General features: G+C 50.2%; 6 protein-coding genes across 6 annotated transcripts in view; 3 read left to right on the top strand and 3 right to left on the bottom strand.

The window, feature by feature from the left end:
* Positions 1 to 1,540: 1,540 nt before the first annotated feature.
* EPUS_01429 (uncharacterized protein) lies at positions 1,541 to 3,133 on the bottom strand (the record flags this gene model as incomplete). Its single annotated transcript, XM_007788372.1, has 3 exons — positions 1,541 to 2,797; positions 2,853 to 2,918; positions 2,972 to 3,133. The coding sequence occupies 3 exons, from the start codon at positions 3,131 to 3,133 to the stop codon at positions 1,541 to 1,543; spliced, it is 1,485 nt and encodes a 494-aa protein (XP_007786562.1).
* A 4,862-nt stretch (positions 3,134 to 7,995) lies between these two features.
* Positions 7,996 to 10,978, bottom strand: EPUS_01428 (uncharacterized protein; the record flags this gene model as incomplete). The annotated part of the gene is made up of 5 exons (XM_007788371.1): positions 7,996 to 9,372; positions 9,428 to 10,306; positions 10,431 to 10,572; positions 10,623 to 10,720; positions 10,814 to 10,978. The coding sequence occupies 5 exons, from the start codon at positions 10,976 to 10,978 to the stop codon at positions 7,996 to 7,998; spliced, it is 2,661 nt and encodes an 886-aa protein (XP_007786561.1).
* Positions 10,979 to 11,568: 590 nt separating this feature from the next.
* On the bottom strand, positions 11,569 to 14,221 carry EPUS_01427 (uncharacterized protein; the record flags this gene model as incomplete). The annotated part of the gene is made up of 3 exons (XM_007788370.1): positions 11,569 to 12,044; positions 12,098 to 14,086; positions 14,125 to 14,221. The coding sequence occupies 3 exons, from the start codon at positions 14,219 to 14,221 to the stop codon at positions 11,569 to 11,571; spliced, it is 2,562 nt and encodes an 853-aa protein (XP_007786560.1).
* An 884-nt stretch (positions 14,222 to 15,105) lies between these two features.
* On the top strand, positions 15,106 to 16,557 carry EPUS_01426 (uncharacterized protein; the record flags this gene model as incomplete). The annotated part of the gene is made up of 1 exon (XM_007788369.1): positions 15,106 to 16,557. The coding sequence occupies one exon, from the start codon at positions 15,106 to 15,108 to the stop codon at positions 16,555 to 16,557; it is 1,452 nt and encodes a 483-aa protein (XP_007786559.1).
* A 1,097-nt stretch (positions 16,558 to 17,654) lies between these two features.
* Positions 17,655 to 18,897, top strand: EPUS_01425 (uncharacterized protein; the record flags this gene model as incomplete). The annotated part of the gene is made up of 2 exons (XM_007788368.1): positions 17,655 to 17,718; positions 17,768 to 18,897. The coding sequence occupies 2 exons, from the start codon at positions 17,655 to 17,657 to the stop codon at positions 18,895 to 18,897; spliced, it is 1,194 nt and encodes a 397-aa protein (XP_007786558.1).
* Positions 18,898 to 20,137: 1,240 nt separating this feature from the next.
* Positions 20,138 to 20,207, top strand: part of EPUS_01424 (uncharacterized protein) — a gene marked incomplete at both ends in the record, with an annotated part of 791 nt that continues 721 nt past the window's right edge. The window contains one exon of the mRNA XM_007788367.1: positions 20,138 to 20,207. This exon is cut by the window's right edge and continues 236 nt beyond it. Within this exon, the coding sequence (XP_007786557.1) occupies positions 20,138 to 20,207 (70 nt within the window).

The raw sequence follows: 20,207 nt of genomic DNA, 5'->3' as shown, positions 1-20,207 counted from the left end.
CATCCCATATCAGGTTATCAGCCGGAGAGGCGTGAGTGTTCCAGCGGCAGCATGTCGAGACACCGCAAGGCCGCCGGTTATTCCATTTCAAGCCGCAATCCTGTATATGTGACTGGCTATGAACGACCTTCGACCAGACGAACATGCGAAGCAACGCCATTGTCAGATTTTGAGCGAGACCTACAAAGCAGTGCCTGCCGATGCCCTGCCGGCAGACCAAGGAATGGTTGCAGAAACTGCAAAGTTGGATCCACCTCTAGTGTTCTTGGCGTCCTGAAGAGAGGACGGGAGGAGTATAAGAAGCAAATGAAAGCAGCAGATGCGCAAGCTCAGTCGGAAACTAGAGCAAGAAATCCGGAAGGACACGTGAGGCCTTTCTAAAGAAATTAGCAAGATTTATGGCCTCCACATGCAGCAATGCTCACTTATGCGCTCTTGCTCGAGAATGGCAGGGCACCATAGTTTCGAACCTCTGATATCCTCAACACGAAGGTGGTTGGGCCGCGCAGCAGTCTTTGCAGGAATTCACATGGGACGAAGCAAGTTACCATAGTCTGAGATGGTGGACTGGGGACCTCTGCATGGAGGCAGAGCGTCAAATATCTGCTCAGGTCTTTTTTTCAGCCAGCGTTGCCGCCATGTTTCTATATAGTTGTGTCAAACATCAGCTAGTTCACGGTCCTTTTGGTCCAATAAGTTGGGTAGGCGTCGCTCTCCCGATGGAAATCGCCTACTAACTCAAGGTTCTTTCCAGCTAAGTCAAAACCATATCGCTCAAAGCCCCCTTTGTTTCGCCGACTTCCCTCAATTTGATGGACCTCTTAAGTCCTAGAACATACATAGCTAAATTACTAGATTTCATACCATTGAACCAGTCCTTTGGGTCCACGTTCAGCAATTGAAGTTTTCAGAAGCACAAGGATCTTGGCGCAACGGCTACAGAGTCGGTCCGGCTTGCTATTTCCGGACGTGTTAACGACCACATTTCAAATTCCAGGACAAGCCTCGATATTTCGCATGATGCGAGGTGAAGATCTCCCAGATTCTTACCCACCATCGCCTCTTCCCTATCGTGCCCGTCTCATCATCCAGGATGCAAACCATGGAGTTCTACAGCTGCTTTCGCGACTGGTGGCTAAACATTTCGGCTCTTCAATTTGAACCACGGATACATGCATGAGACAAAGAATCTATTTACAGTCGGACTTGGCCGAGGTTACGCAAAGAATGTTTGCGAGTCAAGAATTTGTATTCAGTTCGAACGACGTATGCTGAAGCCTCGCCATCACGGCATATATGGAAACCTAAGAAGCAAAATATACTGCCCTCCGAATAGGGAGTTGCTTCCTTCAAAATCAGACACCAGCCCTATGCAGGAATAAAGGGCATCAATGCAGTCGAGGAAACCACGCTTTGGAGAGGCCCCTTGGAGCTTCGAAGTTTGCAACAGGTGGAACACCACTATTATCGAATGAGCTTTCCCGGACACCTCGATACGTCACCTTGTTTCCGAGCAAATGAAGAGCCTTGGGCTTCCTTGTTACGGGAACTTCCCTATTTCCTCGTCAAAATCAGAACCTGGTAGAGGGTGATCCCACGGCCCTCGAGGAGACGTCAAAGTTGCCATTCCTGGATGACGACTTGCTTCTGAATAAGCATATGTCGTGGCTCCGAAGATATCATCCTGGCCGTAATCATACTGTGGCTCGAGACGATGTGCCAGATCCACCGGTTCATACTGCGTATAAGAGTCTTGTGCGCCATAGTGCTCCAGACGCGGATCTAAGGGATCCATGTGCATTGGCTGTGGCACGCCATATCCTGGATCTGGCTGGATCTGGCTGGGGAGCCCACCCTGAGGAAGACCGACTAACGATTGATCATCTATCGAAGTATATGAGATTGCGCCAGGTTGGTTGACTCTGCGTACATGAACGTCCTCAACATTGCTGGTGTACGGAGTGGCCCACTGTTCGTAATACTGGTCGTTAATGTCGAGAGGATAAGCTGGAGGCATGCTTCGCGGATTTGTTGCATGGTACGAAGATGGATTTGCATAACGGCTTACTGGTACCGCAGCGTAGTTTTGCTGTCTCATGGGCTCGAACGGGGTCGACGAATGACTGCGGCTTTCCACGCTCTGGCCATACCGGGTACGCTTACTGTGGCCACTGCTTGCTTCATAGTCTTGGTCTTCCCAGTCGATCGAGTCGACTTCATCGTCGCGACCCTTCCTTTTTCTGCTTGCTGGTCCGTTCTTGTTCGGTGCAAACTTATAATCAGGATGAGCCTTGGAATGATTCTGCCTGTCTATGTCTGCATACTTCTCATAGAGTTCTTTGACCTCATGAGGCTCCATCGACCAGCTAGCGCCAGTGATCTGCGAAATGACCTGGTGGTTGCCTTCCTTGCAATATTCCTTGACGCGTTCTGCGTAGGCTGACCGATACAGCATAAAGGAATTCATTGGCCTTGGCACTTTACCATTGTTTTTCTTATTGTTGACTTCTGCTTGTCGTTGCTCTGCTGGTCGATGGACCTTGGCTTCGATGTCTGCAAGAGGAACCGCCCAATTCTTGGTCATTATGCTCAGTGGCTCCTCCAATGTTACAGCCCGATTTGTTTTAGCATTCCGTGGAGGTCGCTTTGCTTTGGGCCGAGGCGATCTGGATCTGCGACTCGTTTCAGGATTTGTGCTTGTCAGGGGAGATCCCAATGATCGACCGCTTCTTGTTCGCATGACACTGTCGTACCCTGTGATTGGAGGTGTTGCAGGATGGTTCGCTTGATGAAAACCCTAAAAATCGAGTCAGCGTGTGGTCCTTAGTCCAGCGTCTATGCTTGATCCTTACAGGTTGTGAAGGGTAATACACGTGGTTGCTAGCAATCTGATAGTCGGAGGGGTCTCCATATTGATCCTATCAGCATTAGCTGTCGATTCAATTTGGGAAGAGAAGTCTTCTTCACTCACTATTGGTTGTTCAGCCAGGCCAATAGTGTTGATCTGCGGCTGCACTGCCTGTTGTTCAAGCGCAGCTATATGTTGCTGAACAGCGCTCAAGTCGAATTCCCCATCAATGGATTGAGGTGGCGATGGTGGCTGCTGCTTCACAGCAGTTGGTGTACCACTCATGTCGATGATTCTACAGGTAAAGAGGATGAATGGTTACTTTCTTAGTTGGCTCCGTTTTTGTTCGTGCTCTCTATTTTAGAGTAACAGTGTTTCCTTTGTTGCTAGATTGGGCAATTTGTTGTCGTTATGATTCTCGCTTTCCTCTCTGGCTGCTGATTTATGCGTTGCTCATGCCGCGGCAAGGCTATCTGCGGACTGACCCAAAGCTGCTAGTGAAAGGCGACACAGGACAATCCGGGAAGGCCGCGATTCAATGCAGAGCAGCACACCTTTGTTTGATGTACACAAGATGTAACGGCAGCCCTGGTCAGTTGAACTGTTGGCTATGGCGCTGTTGTTGACCGTCCGCCGGAGCTAGAGCCAATGGCAAATGACGGGACCTTGTCACTAAGGCGAGCGCTGATGAAGGTGTTTTAGAAAAGCTTTTTGTTCCGAGAGTCTGCTACAAAGCAATCGTTGTCAACATCTGGAGCCCGTTGTTTCTTGTTGGATAATGGAAGAACACCGTTGTTTGGTAGGTAAGGCCGCAAGATGTCGGAGAGCCCAGGATGAATAGTTGCAGATACCCGCACCAGCAGTGTGTCTTGGCCTGGGCTCAGAAGCGGATCACTGCTGTAATCTGCTTGAATCTGAGACGGTCTCAAAATGGGAGATTTCACTAGGTACGGCTCCTTGACTGAGCTTGATCGATGCTTGATGGCAAATTGTGGAGGCTTTTTGTCTGGGATCTTTGTGGTGGGAAGATGCTTCCGACGAAGGTGGATGAAGGACGACGACAACTTCTTTGTCTTGGAACATAAGTTGTCTGCAGGAAACCCATTCGCCTGTTAAGTCAAGTCACAGGTTTATTCTGGGTGCAGTGTTGCTGAGGATGTTGATGCTCTCGGATACAGATGGCCGGATGCGGCATGTTCACACGGCTAGACCATCAAACGAGTCAATCCATGACTTCCTTATAAACCTGCTTTCAGCATTGAGAAGCGTTACGCGCTTCATACCGGCAAGAATATATGTCATGGTCCTAAGCACTAATCTTGGATCGCCCTCTGTTCATGACCGGGAAGGCTTTGCTCGTCCTCCAAGGCTAATTTTCGCTGTCATATTACATGTTCTCCACTCTGACATGACACCAGTGACAGATCATGGAGGCTGTATCCCTGGCCCCACTGGTTCAAGGTTTTACTCATTTCTGTACTCATGTCTGAGCAGGCCTCTGTCAAACCAGAAGAGGGAACCAGGATTCTGCAGGGTCTCAAAGCCACAGCCGCAGCGCATGAGTGCGGCTAAATTGACCTTCACCCACCATGAGGAGCGGCCATTGAGGGCCAAAGCGTCCAGAAAATGCGAAGCCGGCCAGGGGTTGCCACATTCCAGCAGACTCCCCCTGAAATGGCAAGCCTTGCCCGAAATATATCACAAGGTCATGAGCCTATTTATGAGCTGCAAATTGAAGAGCCTTGCCCGCGCTGGCCGTCAGCAGGAACTATGACCGACCGCCACATTGATAAACCGCGACAGGTGTCAGCGGGAGCTTGCCGTGGCCTTGCGGTTAGAGCAATGCTAGCTTGCTTTCCAGCTCGATAGCATGAACCTCATCTAGGCTACAAGCATGATCTCCATGCGTGGAGTGGGTTCGGCAGGCACGTTTGTTACATCCCGAGGCCTGTCCTCACCGCCACCCAGAGAACTCTCCGTCCCCCCCGATCTGCCCATTATTGTATGCACATAGGGGCGAGTTATATATTTATAGACCGAGTACTGATCATTAATCTTCAATGTTCATCACTTTCAGGGCGTATTTTTAGGGGAATGTGGGTGTGATTCCAGGAGGAATGCCCGGAAGCGGAAGGCGCTGTTTGACAGGCGGCGCCATGCTTCTTGCGGCTAAACCACCAATCATCATGACGCTAGCGGCTGGTTTCAGCCGGCTGCTCACCGATTGGCTGGACGCATGCCTGCAGGGTCCCTTAAACTCAACCACACTTGCAATGTCCATGATATCTCCAGGGTAGAAAGGCGCAAGTCAATGAGGACAACACGTGGCCTATACTGACATTGTGTACTTCTCATATCTATCCCATGGCTGAGCCGGACGAAAGGCCTGAGCTACACGATGTCTGACCTGTAGATCGAAGATGACCTGATTCAGCAAGATGCGGAGGTGCGCCGAGAGCAGCCACAACTTGTGCCTGGTTCACAACGCTTGAACCCCACATAAGATGGTTATTTGTAGGCAACAGAGTTGGAGCTTGCACGTCTCACCCCAGATCTTCGTTATTTCATCCCCACACCCACACACCAACTCTCGGTACCATTGTTGATGGCGGTCACTATGATGGTACGAAGGCAAGAGATAGATGCAACGGCCTGCTATGTTAAACTGAATGGTACCCTTACTCGGAGCCTGGATGTCCGAAATCTGGGAGCAGCTTACTACTCGAACAACATGCCGAGCCAAACGCTAAGTACGGTAGGGTTCACTCAGTAGCTGCTGCTCTTATTGGTTTGGTCGTTTCGAATTTGATCATTTCGTTCTTTATTCAAATGCATAAATTTGTGATGAGCATCTAACAGCTGTCATGTTAGCTACTCCTGCTTTTGCCTGGAGCTATCACTACAAAACCACCGTCCCCATATGACAAATCTTGTTTTGTGTGCCTGATCGATAACCATAGCGGCTACAATACCATGTGCACTTTCCTGTTGGCTCAGTCCCTTTTCCATGAATTGATGTCTCTACTCGACGGCCGGGAGATGCCAGTCCAGTTGAGAGCAGAGTTCCACAAAAGTCACGGCCGTGGAGCCACCTACTGATCAAGGCTTGCAGGACTTAGCACAACCGTCACAGTAACTGATCTCAAGTGGTGACAAAAAAGTCCAGCCGGGTTCAGCCATGTGCCGGGGTTCGAGCCATCGTTCTAGGGCAAAGTAAGTCACGTACACAGCACGGTTGGACTAAGATGCTTTGGTCCAGGTTGCGATTACCTCACACGGATCTCGATCGAAGCTTCTCCGCAACTAAATCGTACAAAGTTTGGAAGGCCGAACTTCTACACCTGTCTATGTGTAACACTCCTTAGACGCCCCAGGTGCCCTCGCTCTTAGCCTCCCCACAAACGCCCGGTGGTTGCACAACCCGAGACCCATTCCGCGAAGTCCTGCCTCGAGATGCAGAAAGAAGGGTGGTATCGCAGCGGAAAATGATCTCAATGCAAGCTTCTACGATTAGAAGTAAGCCTGGTGCACTGGGAAATAGTCTGCTCCAAACCTACATCCGCCCCCAGAACAAGCGCTGGTCGTGACAAATTCAACGGCATTCATCCTACGGTCAATCATGGGGCCAGAAAGTCAAAATTAGTGCATACCGAAAAGGGATATTGTACAGTGTCAGCACCACCCCGGGCGCTTGTGCAGAGTTGAAACAGCCAGTTCCCTCCACAGAACAGAGTTGATTCGCGGCATTGGTCCAGGTATCCACCGGACCTATTACAACGGATATTCTCGATCTTTAAATATTCCTCACCCCATGAAAACGTTGAGGATCTCCTAATATCATGGTGGCTATGCGGATTCTTTTTGTCTACAACCTCAATCCGAAAGTTCTAGACGCACATGCCCACCAAACGTTTCTTACACACATACACTTCTTTCTCGATCTCCTCATTTTCGGCCTCAATAGCTATCAAATTTTATTTTGCAGCTACCGTTTCATATCTCAGATCACACTGAAACTTGCGGTAGACTCTGCCCTGGGGGGAGGCGTGGATAATAGCGCTCAGACGCATTCCCAATCAACACCGAAGAGATTGACTCTCCTTCTTCACTTCCCAAAGCAAAATCAAAAGCCCCCACTGAACGAACCCTCATTGGTCTCGCCCATGTGCCTCTACTATTTATCGACTTCTGGAAAGAGAAATCAAACCTTGGAATGTCACGTCTAGATATCTCGCCGGGAAAGAGAAGGGCATGCATGGATACCCCTCTACCTAGTCAGACGAAACGGCTGGAGTGTCGGCCTGACATGCTCATCTTCACTGAACCACCGAATATCAGGAACCCAAAAGGATGGAAAATCAGTAAAGTACCCCGTAGAACAGCCTCACTGTGCCGAACGTGCCTTGAGCGTTGATGGCAGTTGTGACATTCATATACATAGCCCCGTCCCCCCGGTTCGTGAATAGCAGTAAATTACATCCATCCATCCATCCATCAGAACGGAGTTCAAGGCTGAATATTAGCTATTAGCTATTAGTTAAGCTAAGCTAAGCCACTCCCATTCTCCTTATTCAAGACCAAGCATAAGTTACTAGTTACAGGCGCTCTTTCTACCCAGGCAGACCGACTCTGGGCCATGATACATCGCAAAATAGATTTTGACATTTAGCATGATTCCGACATGCGAAACGAGGGCACACGCAGCATGTTACGGAAGAGCGTTGATTCAAGAGATATCGAGGTCTATCTATCTATCTACTGTTTCTCACTCATCGAGGTTTGCTAGGTCCCTAAGGGAATGCTGCTGCTATGCCAAAAAGTCGTTCGCCGAGCTTTAAGATGCGCAGGCGAAGGGGGGAAGGGGGGAAGGGGGGAAGGAGTTGCTTTTGTGTTCGCTGCCTGTCAAACCATACCATGCTATCCCTATGCCTCCTTCCGCCATGCTGAACGAGAACGAGAACAAGAGCAAAATAAGCGAGCACATCCGTCCGGACACAGCGACGATAACACAGAAAGGAGCCCGAGACTCCTCCAAAAAAGATGCAACGTGCCATCCTCGTCATCTGTCAGATCAAGACATCAACTCCTCTCCGCCATACCTAGCCTAGACACACCTCCTCTCAACGCCCCTTTCGATGCTCTCTCCATTAACCATCAACCCAATCCTTAATTTCCTTACTGACTCGTCTCAGCTCCCCCTCCCCCACAGCAGCCGGCGTCATCGCCTTGCTAGGCGTAGGCACCGGACTCTTACTCAACTGTTCGGGGCTCGGATGTAGCATCTCTGTGGGTGGGAAGATGAGTGCACCAGATATGGAGCGGCGGGGGCCACTTCCGGTTGCGGCTGCGGTTGCCGGTGGGATTTGAGGTGTTGATGAAGATGGGTGTGCGTAAGGATGATCGTTCGACGCTGTGGTGGATGGTGCGGGCAGAGTCGGAGAGTGTTTGGTGGGTGAGAGGCCAGAGAGCTTTTGATGTTGCTGCTGGTGTTGAAGTTGAGCTTGGGGCTCAGTGGGGTTTATGTGCATTGTATGTGATTGGTTGGTGGCGACCCCGTTTGTGTAAGGGGTGGCTTGAGCTTGATTGTGGTATTGTAATGCAATGGAGTGGTTTAAGGATTGATTCATCGGTAGTTGAGATGGAGGCGGAGACATTGCTGAGCCTATTGCAGAATGATGCGGTATCCCAGCAAGAGGGCCCACATCGGCGTTACCTTGGGTTGGAGACATGGAAGGGCGGTTGAGCACTGGAGAGGGCAGACGACCCTGGTGTTGAGTGGTTGGGTTTGGGACAGTGCTATATGGCGACTTGTTGGCAACGGATCCTACTTGTGGCGTAGATGTAAGGGACAAATCTCGTTGATGGGAGATATCTTGAGAGTGATGTACTCTATCTGGTGAGAAGTTGTTGTTTACATATGCCGAAGCCGGTCGTCCTCCTTGGACATGTTGTGAGGGGTTGTGTGCATGACCATTTGTGTACAGAGACGGCGAAGGCGATTGATGGTGCGGGGGATTTAATGGATATGGATACGTTGGCTGTTGTTGTTGAGAACCACTGAGATACGCCAACGTCGAGAGTGGACGTGCATTTGGCGAAGCATAGGTTTGATGTGATATATGATAATTCGACGCGTTGGAAGCGGCATGCTGTAGGTATGGCGATGATGGTGGCCCGTTTGCCATTTTGCGAGACGAATCTATCGGTACATTGGTACTTTGGCCTTGACTGGAGGCCCTCCCATTCTGCAACGATTGTGTAGGTACCTCGATAGCTCTAAACTTCAGCGTGGGAGATGGCGCTTCAGTGGAAGGTTTTTCTCTCGCCTGCGGTGGGGACGATGAGAGACCAGCTCGAAATTTCAGTTTGATGTTTGGCCTTTTGGCGTCTTCAGTCTTCCGCTTGCAGTCTTTGCAAACAAAATGAAAATCATCCTTCTCGGCTTCAATGCGTCGAATGCCTAAGCACTGGCTGTGCTGCCATACGCTACACTTTTCACAAGCAACGCTGTGTGCACCGTCGTCCTTTTGCCACATATCAGCCAACAAGAAATCTGGTTGCGAAAGGTTCAGAACATACCACATTTTTGCCATGGATCCCACAGCCTGAGCAATCAAAGACCCAGTCCTCGTTTGAGCAAAGATCTTCAAGGTCACGCTTGTGCTTCTCCATTTGAGCTTTGAGGTGTCGCTCGGACCCACGAGCTTCTCCTGCTTCAACTCGCTTAGCTTCTTCAGCCACCCTGGCCAATTCCTCCTCATGTAGTAATCTCTTGTACTCTCGATCTTTGATTCTCTGCTCCCTAGTCATCATCCTAGATTGTCGATCCTGTTCGAGCTTGGTTTGTCTTTCTTGTTCCCTATGGGCAGCAGCGAGGTCCGCAGCATGCTTCTCAGCAGCCTCAACAGCCTCGCGTTCCTGCCGGTCACGCTCTTGTTTGTCAGCCAGCCGACTAGAACGCTTTGCGCCACTAAGTTTTTGAGCATTTAGTAGCTCCTTCTGCTTCCTCTCCATTTTGCGTCTCTGCGACTCTTCGGCTTTCTCAACGACAGGCAGGACGTGCTCGATGATACTTAAACTCAAATCTTTCTCGTTGGGATCTCGGCTTTTCTCAATGGTTCTCAGAAAACCCTGATATTGTTCACTGCTGACTGCCACACATTCCCACTTATATCCGCCCAAAGTGTCTACCTGCTGATCACCGTTCATCAAGTGTTCCGCAGACTGGGAGTCGGCGACAACACTCCCATCTCCATCCTTCATCTCTGGTGTTTCTGATCCTTCAATCCTTCTCCGTTTGCTGGCACGGCGCCGAGCAGCTTGCGCTTTGAGAGTATTGGACTTGGGCTTTGCTTTCCACGCGCCCGGTAGTGGAGGCTCCGTCCGCCGGTAAAGGCGACTATCGTCTAAAACGAAGTAAGAGCGCTCTTGGCGATCCCAGCCAAGCTCTTCGATACGCTGCGGTAGAGTTAGCATGGATTAAGGATACGGGTCAGGCAATACGAGCCCATAGAGTTTGGTCTGCCTCTTTCTGTTCGGGCATTCGCTCTCTCAGGCGATCAGGATTCCAGAACGTCCAGACTGTCAGCTGGTGTAACACTCGTATCTTTTGGAAAATGTCGAAGCAACGGAATGTTCTTGGTTGTTCTTCCGTGCCGTAAGGGTTCAGATGCGGTGCTTTGGCGACATATTGTCGTCGAGTATATTCATCCCAGTTTTCGTGTCTAGGAATGTGTTAGTGGCAGAGCGCAACACCCGCACGGACATGACGAACGTGAGGCCACGATGTGACGAGATCCATTTCAGTAACGTCAAGCCAATTTCTTCGAGCTTCTCCGAGGGGCCGGATTTCAGGCATTCGGTTTCGAAGTCCTGACCATTAAATCAGTCATCATAGCTTTGAACAAGCTGACTGAGCTTGGAAGCCAAAAACTTGGGGGTCTGACAGGAAGTGGAAGCAAGTACCTCGATAACAAAATCTTCATCAATTTTCACTGCCTTGCCAAAGGTGAAGATGTATTGCATGACGCAGGCAAACTCCCACATGTTGCGTAGTTTGCTCAAGAGGCTGATCTCTTTGGGAGGCTCGGAAGACTCCATCTCATCCCGACCACGCTTTCGCGGGGCCATCTGGAAGGGGGGTATCCAAATGGCTCAGGCAGCATACGATAGAATGGGATCTGATGTTTCAGGTGCAATAGCAGTAGCAACACATTCCAGGGTGGTCTAGGTTTTCCTTCTGAGTTTGTGAGCAGGTGGCTGACGTTAAGAGAGTCCCAGTGTTAGCTGCGGTTCTCACATGCACAGGATGGACTTTAACCATCCCTCACTAACAAGTCGCGTTCACGGAATCACGCTCCGGGCGGGTTGACACTAGTGCTATATTAGTCTTGGTGGTCTCCCTTGTGTGCTGACTCATCCCTTTGTCTTGGCAGCAGTTGTGGCCGGGTGGTGAGCACCTTTAGGGACAGCTTAGGGAGCATAGAGATACACCGACACGAGCAACAAGCATTGTGACACGTCGCATCATTTATCTCTTGGGTCGCAATTCAATGTGAACTTACCTGAATATGGAGGCTGGCACAGGGACCACTCCTACCTGGGATGAAGCATAATACCCTGAACGTCGCCTCATTTCACCAGCTTCATCTGCGGAAGGCTATCAGAAATACTTACTAACTCGTAACCACAGGCCCCATACGTGTAGAGAACAAGAAGGTCTATTGTGTCTCTATCTGCTTGGCCTGGAAGATTGACGCCCTGCTCCATCGCTCAGCGGCACTGCTCCTGTACCTCTCCTTGACTTCCTTAGAGCTGCCCCATTCATTTAGCAGCTCAAGTCCGGTACTAGCCTCCTCCATCGAGGTCGTGTCGAGTAACAAAGCTTCCAAAAGATCCTTCTCATTTGTTGCCTTCGCTTCCTTGCCGATTAAGGCACGCACACGAAGTCCGGCTTGAATATGAGAGGTACTCGATCTATGATGATTTAGAAAGTTGTTGTTCCATTCGACCAGCTTGTTATCCTCGGGCAATAACGTCTTTCCTTCGGTAGAAATGATCTGTGCAAGCTTTGATGAAGCACCATTTGCATCGTTGAGTATCTTTCTGAGGTTATATGACTGAACATGAAGTGTTGGATTTTGGGGATCGATGGCATGGAGGGCAAGAAGGCACTTCAACGCAAGAAGATATTTTCCTATTCAAGACTTAGTGCTGAGTGCCTGAAGAGACGGTGCGCAAGAAACTCACGGCGGCGAATGTAAACCTCGAACCCCACGCATTGTGCATTAATGCTTCCCGGATTGAGATCGAGCAGCGGGGTCAAGAACTTCATGGCGTCTTGCAGTGGCTCCTTTGTCTCCACCAAGGCCTTGCCAAATGGATCTGGATCATCCTTTTGGACCTCGCCATCCGTGGCTTTTGCAGCACTCTTGCTCGTCCTCAGGGCTTCCTTCTTGTCGGCTTCTACCTTCTCCAGCTTTTGTTGTTCTTTCTTGGCTTTCTTCACCGCTTTCTTCCTCTCTGCCGCATTTGCTTGAGCGTCTTGGCCAACTCCATTAACACCGTTTGGTATTGGCCCATGCACCAAATCAGGACTATCATGCAGCAAGATATAAGCAGAAACAGCAGAAACAGCAACCTTAGTATAGAACGGGTGATCCCTCAAACGGTCCTCCCATCTTAACATGTCTATGTATGCCCGGATCATGCCCTTCCTTAGTGAGAAATTGTGAAAGTCAAACTGATCCTCCTGCCAGATGTCGAAAACGTTGAACGCCGCATGAAATCGCTTTAGAGCAAGACCAAGCCTTCGCTGACGGAGGTAGGATTGTCCATCCTCTGTCAAGTACCAGATGCATTGCATATCGTGTAGATCTCCCAGCGGTCCTCCAGCAGTCTCGTTCCTTGTGAATTTGCTCATCGTATCAAGCGCCTTCTCATTTTGGTCGTTCCGCAGCTGGTATTTGGCGCATTTCGTGTTGATGGCCCTGTCCCTTTCATCCAATGATCTTGCCTTTTCCACTATTTCCATTGCCTCTGGTATTGCGCCAAGATATTTCAATGTTCTCGCTTTGGTTTGGTGAAAATCGACTGACTTCTGATCGATCTGTAATGCCTCATCAATGTACTTCAGTGCTTTTGAGAGATCTCGACTCATGTGGAAGTTGTGATGTTGAGCGAGGAAATACAGCGCTGAGCAGTGAAACCGCGACGCCTCATCGTCGGGGGATGATTCCGCAGATCCATTCATCTGTGGTTGCACGTCTTCCTTAAGGTATCGCTCTACCAAATCCTGAATGATTTCAAGCTTGGATCGGTCCAAGTAAAGATGTTTAATATTGGCAAAGGTTGATGGAACTCCTTTACGGAGCATACGTTGAAGATATGAATCGGCTGCATCTCGAAATGCATCTCCGCTGAGAAAGTCCAGTGGCCTCCTCTGAGGGACATCGGATCTGGGAAACTTTGTGGACCATATCTTATAGATCTCCTTCATCGCTGCTTCATCTCCCGCCGCAAAACCCTTCGCCGATATCAGCCTGTCGTAGTATGCCGAATCATCCGGGTTTCGGTCAAGCAGAGCAGCATAGGCATCGGCGGCATCGGCCTTCCTCCCAAGCTTCAGTAAGTAGTCCGCTCTCATTTCCATGACGCCTAGGACATCCGGGCTTTTCTTTCCGACTGCATCAAGGTGCTCAAGAGCCTTTTCGTAATCTCCACTTTCGGCTATGATATAGTTCTTATACAGGATAGCCTCCCAATGTTCCATGTCTGCTCTGGTTGGTTTCTGTTTGAGTGTATCCTCATAAGTCGTTAACACGTTCTCGGCGTCCTCCAAGTTCCCTGCTAGATGATGCGCAACAGCCAATGCGGTCCAATTCTGACGGAACACGGGCTTCTGCTGTAACATGTTTCTTCGACTTTGAATGTAGCCTTGGAAATCACGCATCTGAATCTGCAAGTGGGCTAGGTCTCGTTGTATAGGTGCCGATTCGGGATCCAGTCTTAAAGCGAACTTGTAGGCTTTGATTGATTCGTCGAAGTTCTTCTCTGCGCGGTAGAGTAACCCGTAAACGTGCCAGCAAACGTGTGATTTCATGTTGTTGTTCAGAGCCGTCTTCGCCAGCGCAAATGCCTCCTTCTGTTGCCCCTGGTTGCTAATGATAAGGGCTTTCATGGCCTGAGTATCGGCATGATTCGGATTCTTTCGCAATACCTGCTCTGCAGCTTTCAGGCCTTTGAACCGGTCAGCCGGATCACAAGGATGTGCAAACGAAACTTGCCTTTCTTGTACTGCTTGTTCTCGAAGTGGCGCACAATCTGCCTGAACAGAGCCGCATCTTTGTGACTCAGCTGCTGCTGTTGTGCCATATTGGTAAGAATGTCTAAGTATGGCCAGGGGTATGGTCCGTAATAGTAGTTATTGAGGACGACGAAACTCCACGAGAGAATTGTAACCACGTCTAGAGTGGAGGAGCAAAAGGACTGGCAATGACGGAAATTAGCAGACAAGAATTCTTTCCCCCATTTCTGATAGTGGTACAAGAGCCTTACGGCAATATGAGAGGCTTGTGGAAGAGTATGTATGCAGTAAACCTACATAACATTTTGATAGCTCGAAGCCAAAATCAGCAGAAGCAGATGCTAAGCCCGATCACTACTTATGTTAGCAACCCTGTACTCCGTTGTATGCATTAGACGTTGCGAACTTGGCTTTCCCATCCATGCTCCCTCGCACAATATTACTTGATGATTCTGCCATTATTATCATACAGTGTTTGTGAACCTATTCTGACCTCTAACCAAGCTGTCTATCCCTCATGGCTCCTGCGTCTTCTCCGCGCAGTCAACCGGTAAATTAAAGGGGAAGTGCTACACCATCCTGTGGATTGTCCACTGCAGCATTTCAGAACGTCAAACCTCTCCATTGGTTATTCCCTCTACTTCTTTGCCGAACCAAACATCGTTCAGCTCCCACTTGTTGGCTGTTCGATTCATTGGTATTCTTGCGCACAGGTGAAGTTCCCTCGCATACTCCCTCGTCTTGCAGTGCCCCTTGCTCGTACCCGATCCCAACTGATGGCACAAGGGCATTAGACCTTTCCTCGTGTTCTGTACCTGGTTAACGCTCGAATCCAAGCATCTTGCCGCTTCATCACGACCAAAAACCGAGTCAGCGGAAACGCAGCCATTAGCTCTGCCACTGACGTCCCGTCATTATCCAGGTACCACGCGTCTGCCACGCCCAAGCCAAGATGAACGCCTACATGTCATGGGCAATCTTCCTAGCTGTGCTGGGGTTCCTAAGTTGGCATTACGCTGGGCGACCAAACTTGTTCGATAAGATTAACTCACAGAAGCTTTCACCAGAAAGCTCACACCAAGCATCCGGAGCTAGTACGCGCAAGTCAAAAGCAAAGGGTAAACGTGGAGGCACTGACAGCTTGACAAATGAGACTAATGCTCCTCATCAACTGCATTCAGCTGGAAGCAGTGTGAGCAGGAAGAGAAAGATTGCTACTCCTCCACAGAGTGGCCTTGAAGTTGCCTTCTCGTCGAGTACTGGTGGAGTTCCAAAACAGACAGCTTTGACGTCACCGAAGGATGAAGATATCCGCAAAAACACAGAATTTGCCAGGGAGATGGTGAGTGCAAGAGTGGGCACACAACCAGCCGGTTCGGACAAGCCAGGCATGAATAAGAGGGAGCGTGGGGCCCAGAACAAAGGGAGTCTTCGAACCAGCAATGACACAGAATCACCCTCCCTATCTACAGGAGCGTCTTCGACGACTGGAGCTGATGCTGATGATGACCTATCACCGGTCGCTTCACCCCCGTTGCTGGCTACTTCCACAGTGGCCACCTCAAACTCAGGCGACATTTCCGACATGCTCGGGCACGCAAGTGCTGGGCCATCGGTCTTACGATTGACGGAGCCAGCAAACCCTGTCCCTAAAGCTAAAGCGAAGCAGTCCAAAAGGACATTTGAGCCGGCAGAGACGAAAAAACAGCGACAGCAACGAATCAAACGAGAAGCCCATCGAGCGCAGGTCGAGGAGGCTGAGAGGCAGAGACAGAGGTTGTTGGAGAAGCAGATCCGGGGGGCTAGAATGGCTGAAGGCACTTCGGCACAGACGAGGACGTCGGCCTTCAAGCCGCCAGCCCAGAACGTCTGGTTCTCAGGCCCGGCTGAGCCTCCTGCGGAATCTATGGCGGCGCCCTCTGCTAGCTCACTGTCGCTGTTAGATACCTTTGAACCCCAGCATGGATCAGCCACTTCTGTGACGCATGGGATGGATACAGCGCCCCTCGGCTCGGTCACAGACCGCAAAATCTCCACAGATAACGGTAGAACGGGGGCGGCAGAAGAGACCGTCGATGCAAGAATTGCTGAAGGACCTGCCGGCTCCGAAAAGACTGGCAGTGACTGGGCAAAAGGCCTACCAGTTGAGGAAGATCAGATGCGCCTGATTCAGGAAAGTGAAGATTCCTGGACTACTGTCTCCAAGCGCGATAAGAAGAAGGCATCGAAACCGCCCATAGGCAAAGAGAACGATACCAGTGAGGCCAGTGGGGCTGAGAGCCGTCATGCGAATGGAGTCGACCTGAAGACTACTGCGAGCTCAAGACCTACTTTCCCGAGCAGTTCCAACAGCTACTATCAGCTTGGAGATTCTGGTTTTCAGGACTCGGATTGGGTCGCCTGAGGGGAGAGAGCATATAAATTGCCTAGTGGTACCAGCCATGCGAGTTCTGAGCTCGTGTCATAGCACGTATCATGGTCGCTTATCATGGTCGGCGAGGAGAAGGTCAGATTCTACTGCTTTCATATTCCGGTAATGGATTTAGCAAGAGCGTGAAAAGTAGCCAGAGGATGGTTGCTGAGGTTACTCTCTCCGCTGTCTCTTTCTCTTCCCCCCCGGTCATTTTCCATGTGATCCTCTGGGTTTTGAAAGCACAATTGTACAACAATACTTGCTCAGAAGGAGCAAATTCTTGAAATATTTTACCTAACGTGTTCCTGTTACGGCTTCTTCTTCCGCTTGCAGACGCTTTATTTTCTGCGGCAATGGTGAGGAATTTCCCAGCTCGGTCCTATTTGTAGTTTCGGAATCTAGCATTACTACGTAACGTCCTAAGTTGATCCTGATCTCGGATCTACTTCGGGTGTCCACCAAGCCAAGGGGGTTGACATGGTCGTCTTTGGCAGTGATGCACATACTAGTACCGCACTGCAGTTGACTTCAAGGTTGTTTCAATCCAACTCGCCCTCTTCATCCTCTGACTAAAATGCCCAAACTTGAAGTGTCTCACAAGCGGAAACCGCGTGCACGCCAAAGATCCCCTTGATGGTCTCCCGAAGGATAGTGGTCTTCCTTGAACCATGAAATCTTATGCTTGTGGTAAAAGCATACTTGGACTTTCCTTCAGAGATGCCTATATAGGGGCACTCTTGTATGCTATTCAGTTACCCTACGACTTTTTCTTCGCATCTGCACTGGCACTCACATTCCTTTGCCGTTCCTGTAATACTCAGGCTCCCCTGGTATCATGACTATTGTACTACGTACACTTCCTTCTTTAGGTTCCTACCACCAAAACCATACTTGACTAAAAAAAACCGTCTAGCTGTTTCTGCCAAACGCTGCAGGTTTGAAACTATTGCTAGCAGGCATCGTCATGAGGTTTTAGCCTTCGACAATAAGGTTAAATGTATAAAGACGAAGAGGTAGTCCAAGTCTATTCTCTCATTGTGTTTCCTCGGTTTCTTAATAATACCAAACATTGCTTATTCAGATTGACTATGGTGGACTTTACATGGGATCCATGGGAGGACGACGCAGAGACTCTTCTTTATGGGGGCTGTAGTATGTCTATGCCTCTCACGATGCACGAAATATCTAACCTGTACAACAGCCAACGGGCCTGTGGTGAGGTGCCTCAAAACTCCATACAGAGATCGTACGGTGGCAAAGGTGGCTCACAATGATGCTACTGATTATGAGATGTTGCTATTCGAGCGTGGAGCCCTCAGCGATTCACAGTTCCGAAAGACGATCCGTGCAGCACAAAGATACTTCATGGAGCGGTACGGGGGCGAGTTGGAGGTAGGGCGGTTAAGTGCGGCGGTTACCCGTGTGCGAGAGGGTGGACACTTGCCTCCCCGTGGTCCTATCTTATTGGAAGGTGATGCTCCCCCAAGGACAGCACGTTACCCTTACAACCAGTCCGATCTACAAATAGAGGAAGTCAAAGTCCACCTGCGCAACCCAGCACGGGTGGAACGATGGTTTCGCTGTCGTGTCCAGGGCGGAAATTGGCAGAGGTGTGGGAATCCGGACAATATGAAAGATCCCAATCCAGCTCCCGCAAGCACACCTCAGCAAGCAGCAACCCGGGGAAGGGCAGCAGCAGCAAGGCGTGCTTTGTCCACATGCTTTGAAAGCCCAGCTGTGAAGGGCGAGACGAAAAGAATACCACACCCCGCAATGCCCTCCCCAGCCCAGGGCGCAGCTGCACTCTTGGGTAGAGAAGCGACTCCCAATGTGGCTGCAAGAGAGGGCGTTGAAAATCCACGTGGAAGTGAAGACGGCGCAGCTAGGCTTCGTAGTGGAAGCGGTGGTCCCCGAAACACCAACCTCGACACAGCATGGTCTGCTGGAGGTGGACTCTCCAAATGCTTTGGAGGTATGGCTCTAAACAAGGATGGGCCAGAGGAACACCGTCTGAGCTCAGATCGACCTAGGAACTCAAATGGAGGAGGTCGCATAGGTATACGCCGCCAGCCAATTGTAGAGCGTGGAGGGGCAGCCCCTGGAGACACGAGCCGGAGGTCATTCGGTTGCTTGAGCGGCCAAATCCAAGATCCCAGTGGCCGAGAGGAATGTCACAGAGACTTGGCTCGAACTGCAACTACGACGCAAGGTGGAGGCCCTGAAAGCCTGCAGGGTGGCACAAGCCAGAGAGGAATATCTCGGAGCAGTCCAACTCGCGTAGAGGGAGGCCGTCAAGATCGAGGTCGTGGAGTTTTTAACAGTGCCGGTTAAACTCTTCGACTTCAGATTGTTTCCTTCGTTGGTTGGCAGTAATAAGTAAACTCTACTTGTTTCATAGCGCTTGCCGGATACCTCAATACATACTAGACTACCTCTTTTTTAGATACTCATCATAATATGACTTATGAGAGCACAGTCTCGTGCTACGCCAGGTCCAATCCTAGGTCCATTACATACTCCGTAATTACCTGCTGACGGTCATCTAGCCACCACTTTACAGCTGTCTCATGTGCTACCTCACCAGTAGGCACCGCCGACATGTGAGACAAGCCGGTTGTTTCTTTGCTCGCCAGTTTTCTTGTCAAAACAAACCAACTTCAAGTTCCCCTCTACCAACCCTCTTCAGGATCCTTCTGCTCCACTTCATGGTCTAATTTCTCGTACCCCCCAAATCTGCAACGACACTTTCCCTAATAGATGGAACTTCACCAGCCCACACACAAAACATTCTGGAAACAGCGCCATCATGGCGAGAGCGGCCCAGCAGCATGGCGAGAAAGATCAGGTTTCGATAGATGATAAACATCGCATTAAACGTCCTGTCAACTGCTTTCCAGGCTTCAATCAATGGTTATAATGCGATCAGAGGTTTCAGTCAGAGTTTTATAGCTTTTATGAATGATGGCCGCAATTACAATTGTGGGCGACAATTTTGGGGGAGATGCACGTAAGGCCACCTCTCACCCAGACTTGAACTACAGGATCTGATGATGCCTAGTACCGGGTCCTGACGGCCCAGGCGCAAGCGCAGCCTGGACACATATGAAGCAGTGCGCCATCATCCACAAAGTGGCGTGGAACTGTGCCGCGGCGGATGAGGTGCAGTTATTTCAAGAGGGATTTAGCAGGAATCGCTCGTTTGAAAAGCTAACGTTGGACTGGCGAGATTGCTATCAGCACTGCTGCTGTGGCCGAACGGAAGCGGCGACGCGGTTGAGCGCAGCAATGTACCGCGTTGATCAACGAAGACCCTTGCCTCCCTGGGGCGAGCCATTGTTGGGAGACGAACAAGATCCGATTGATGAACGTTCCATCCGTCGTCGGAGCGATTTAACACTACTCCAAGCTATCACCGCAAACATTGCTTTCATGCACCGCCCGCAAGGCGCACCGTTATTACATCTTAGCAGGACAGCGCACATCTTGGCATCCTACAGACATAGGCACATTGCTGAAAATGGACGACTGCCACGTCCTTTGTCTCTGAACGGCTTCGAACACTCTATCCTCCATGCCTTCTTTAGCTACATTTGTCCGGGATGCGGTCGTGCGTACACCCAACTGGGCCCGCTGGATACGCA

Source organism: Endocarpon pusillum (assembly GCF_000464535.1).
Source record: "Endocarpon pusillum Z07020 unplaced genomic scaffold C716229, whole genome shotgun sequence".
Taxonomy (NCBI): Eukaryota; Fungi; Ascomycota; class Eurotiomycetes; order Verrucariales; family Verrucariaceae; genus Endocarpon; species Endocarpon pusillum.
This window is presented reverse-complemented; position numbering and strand designations above follow the sequence as displayed.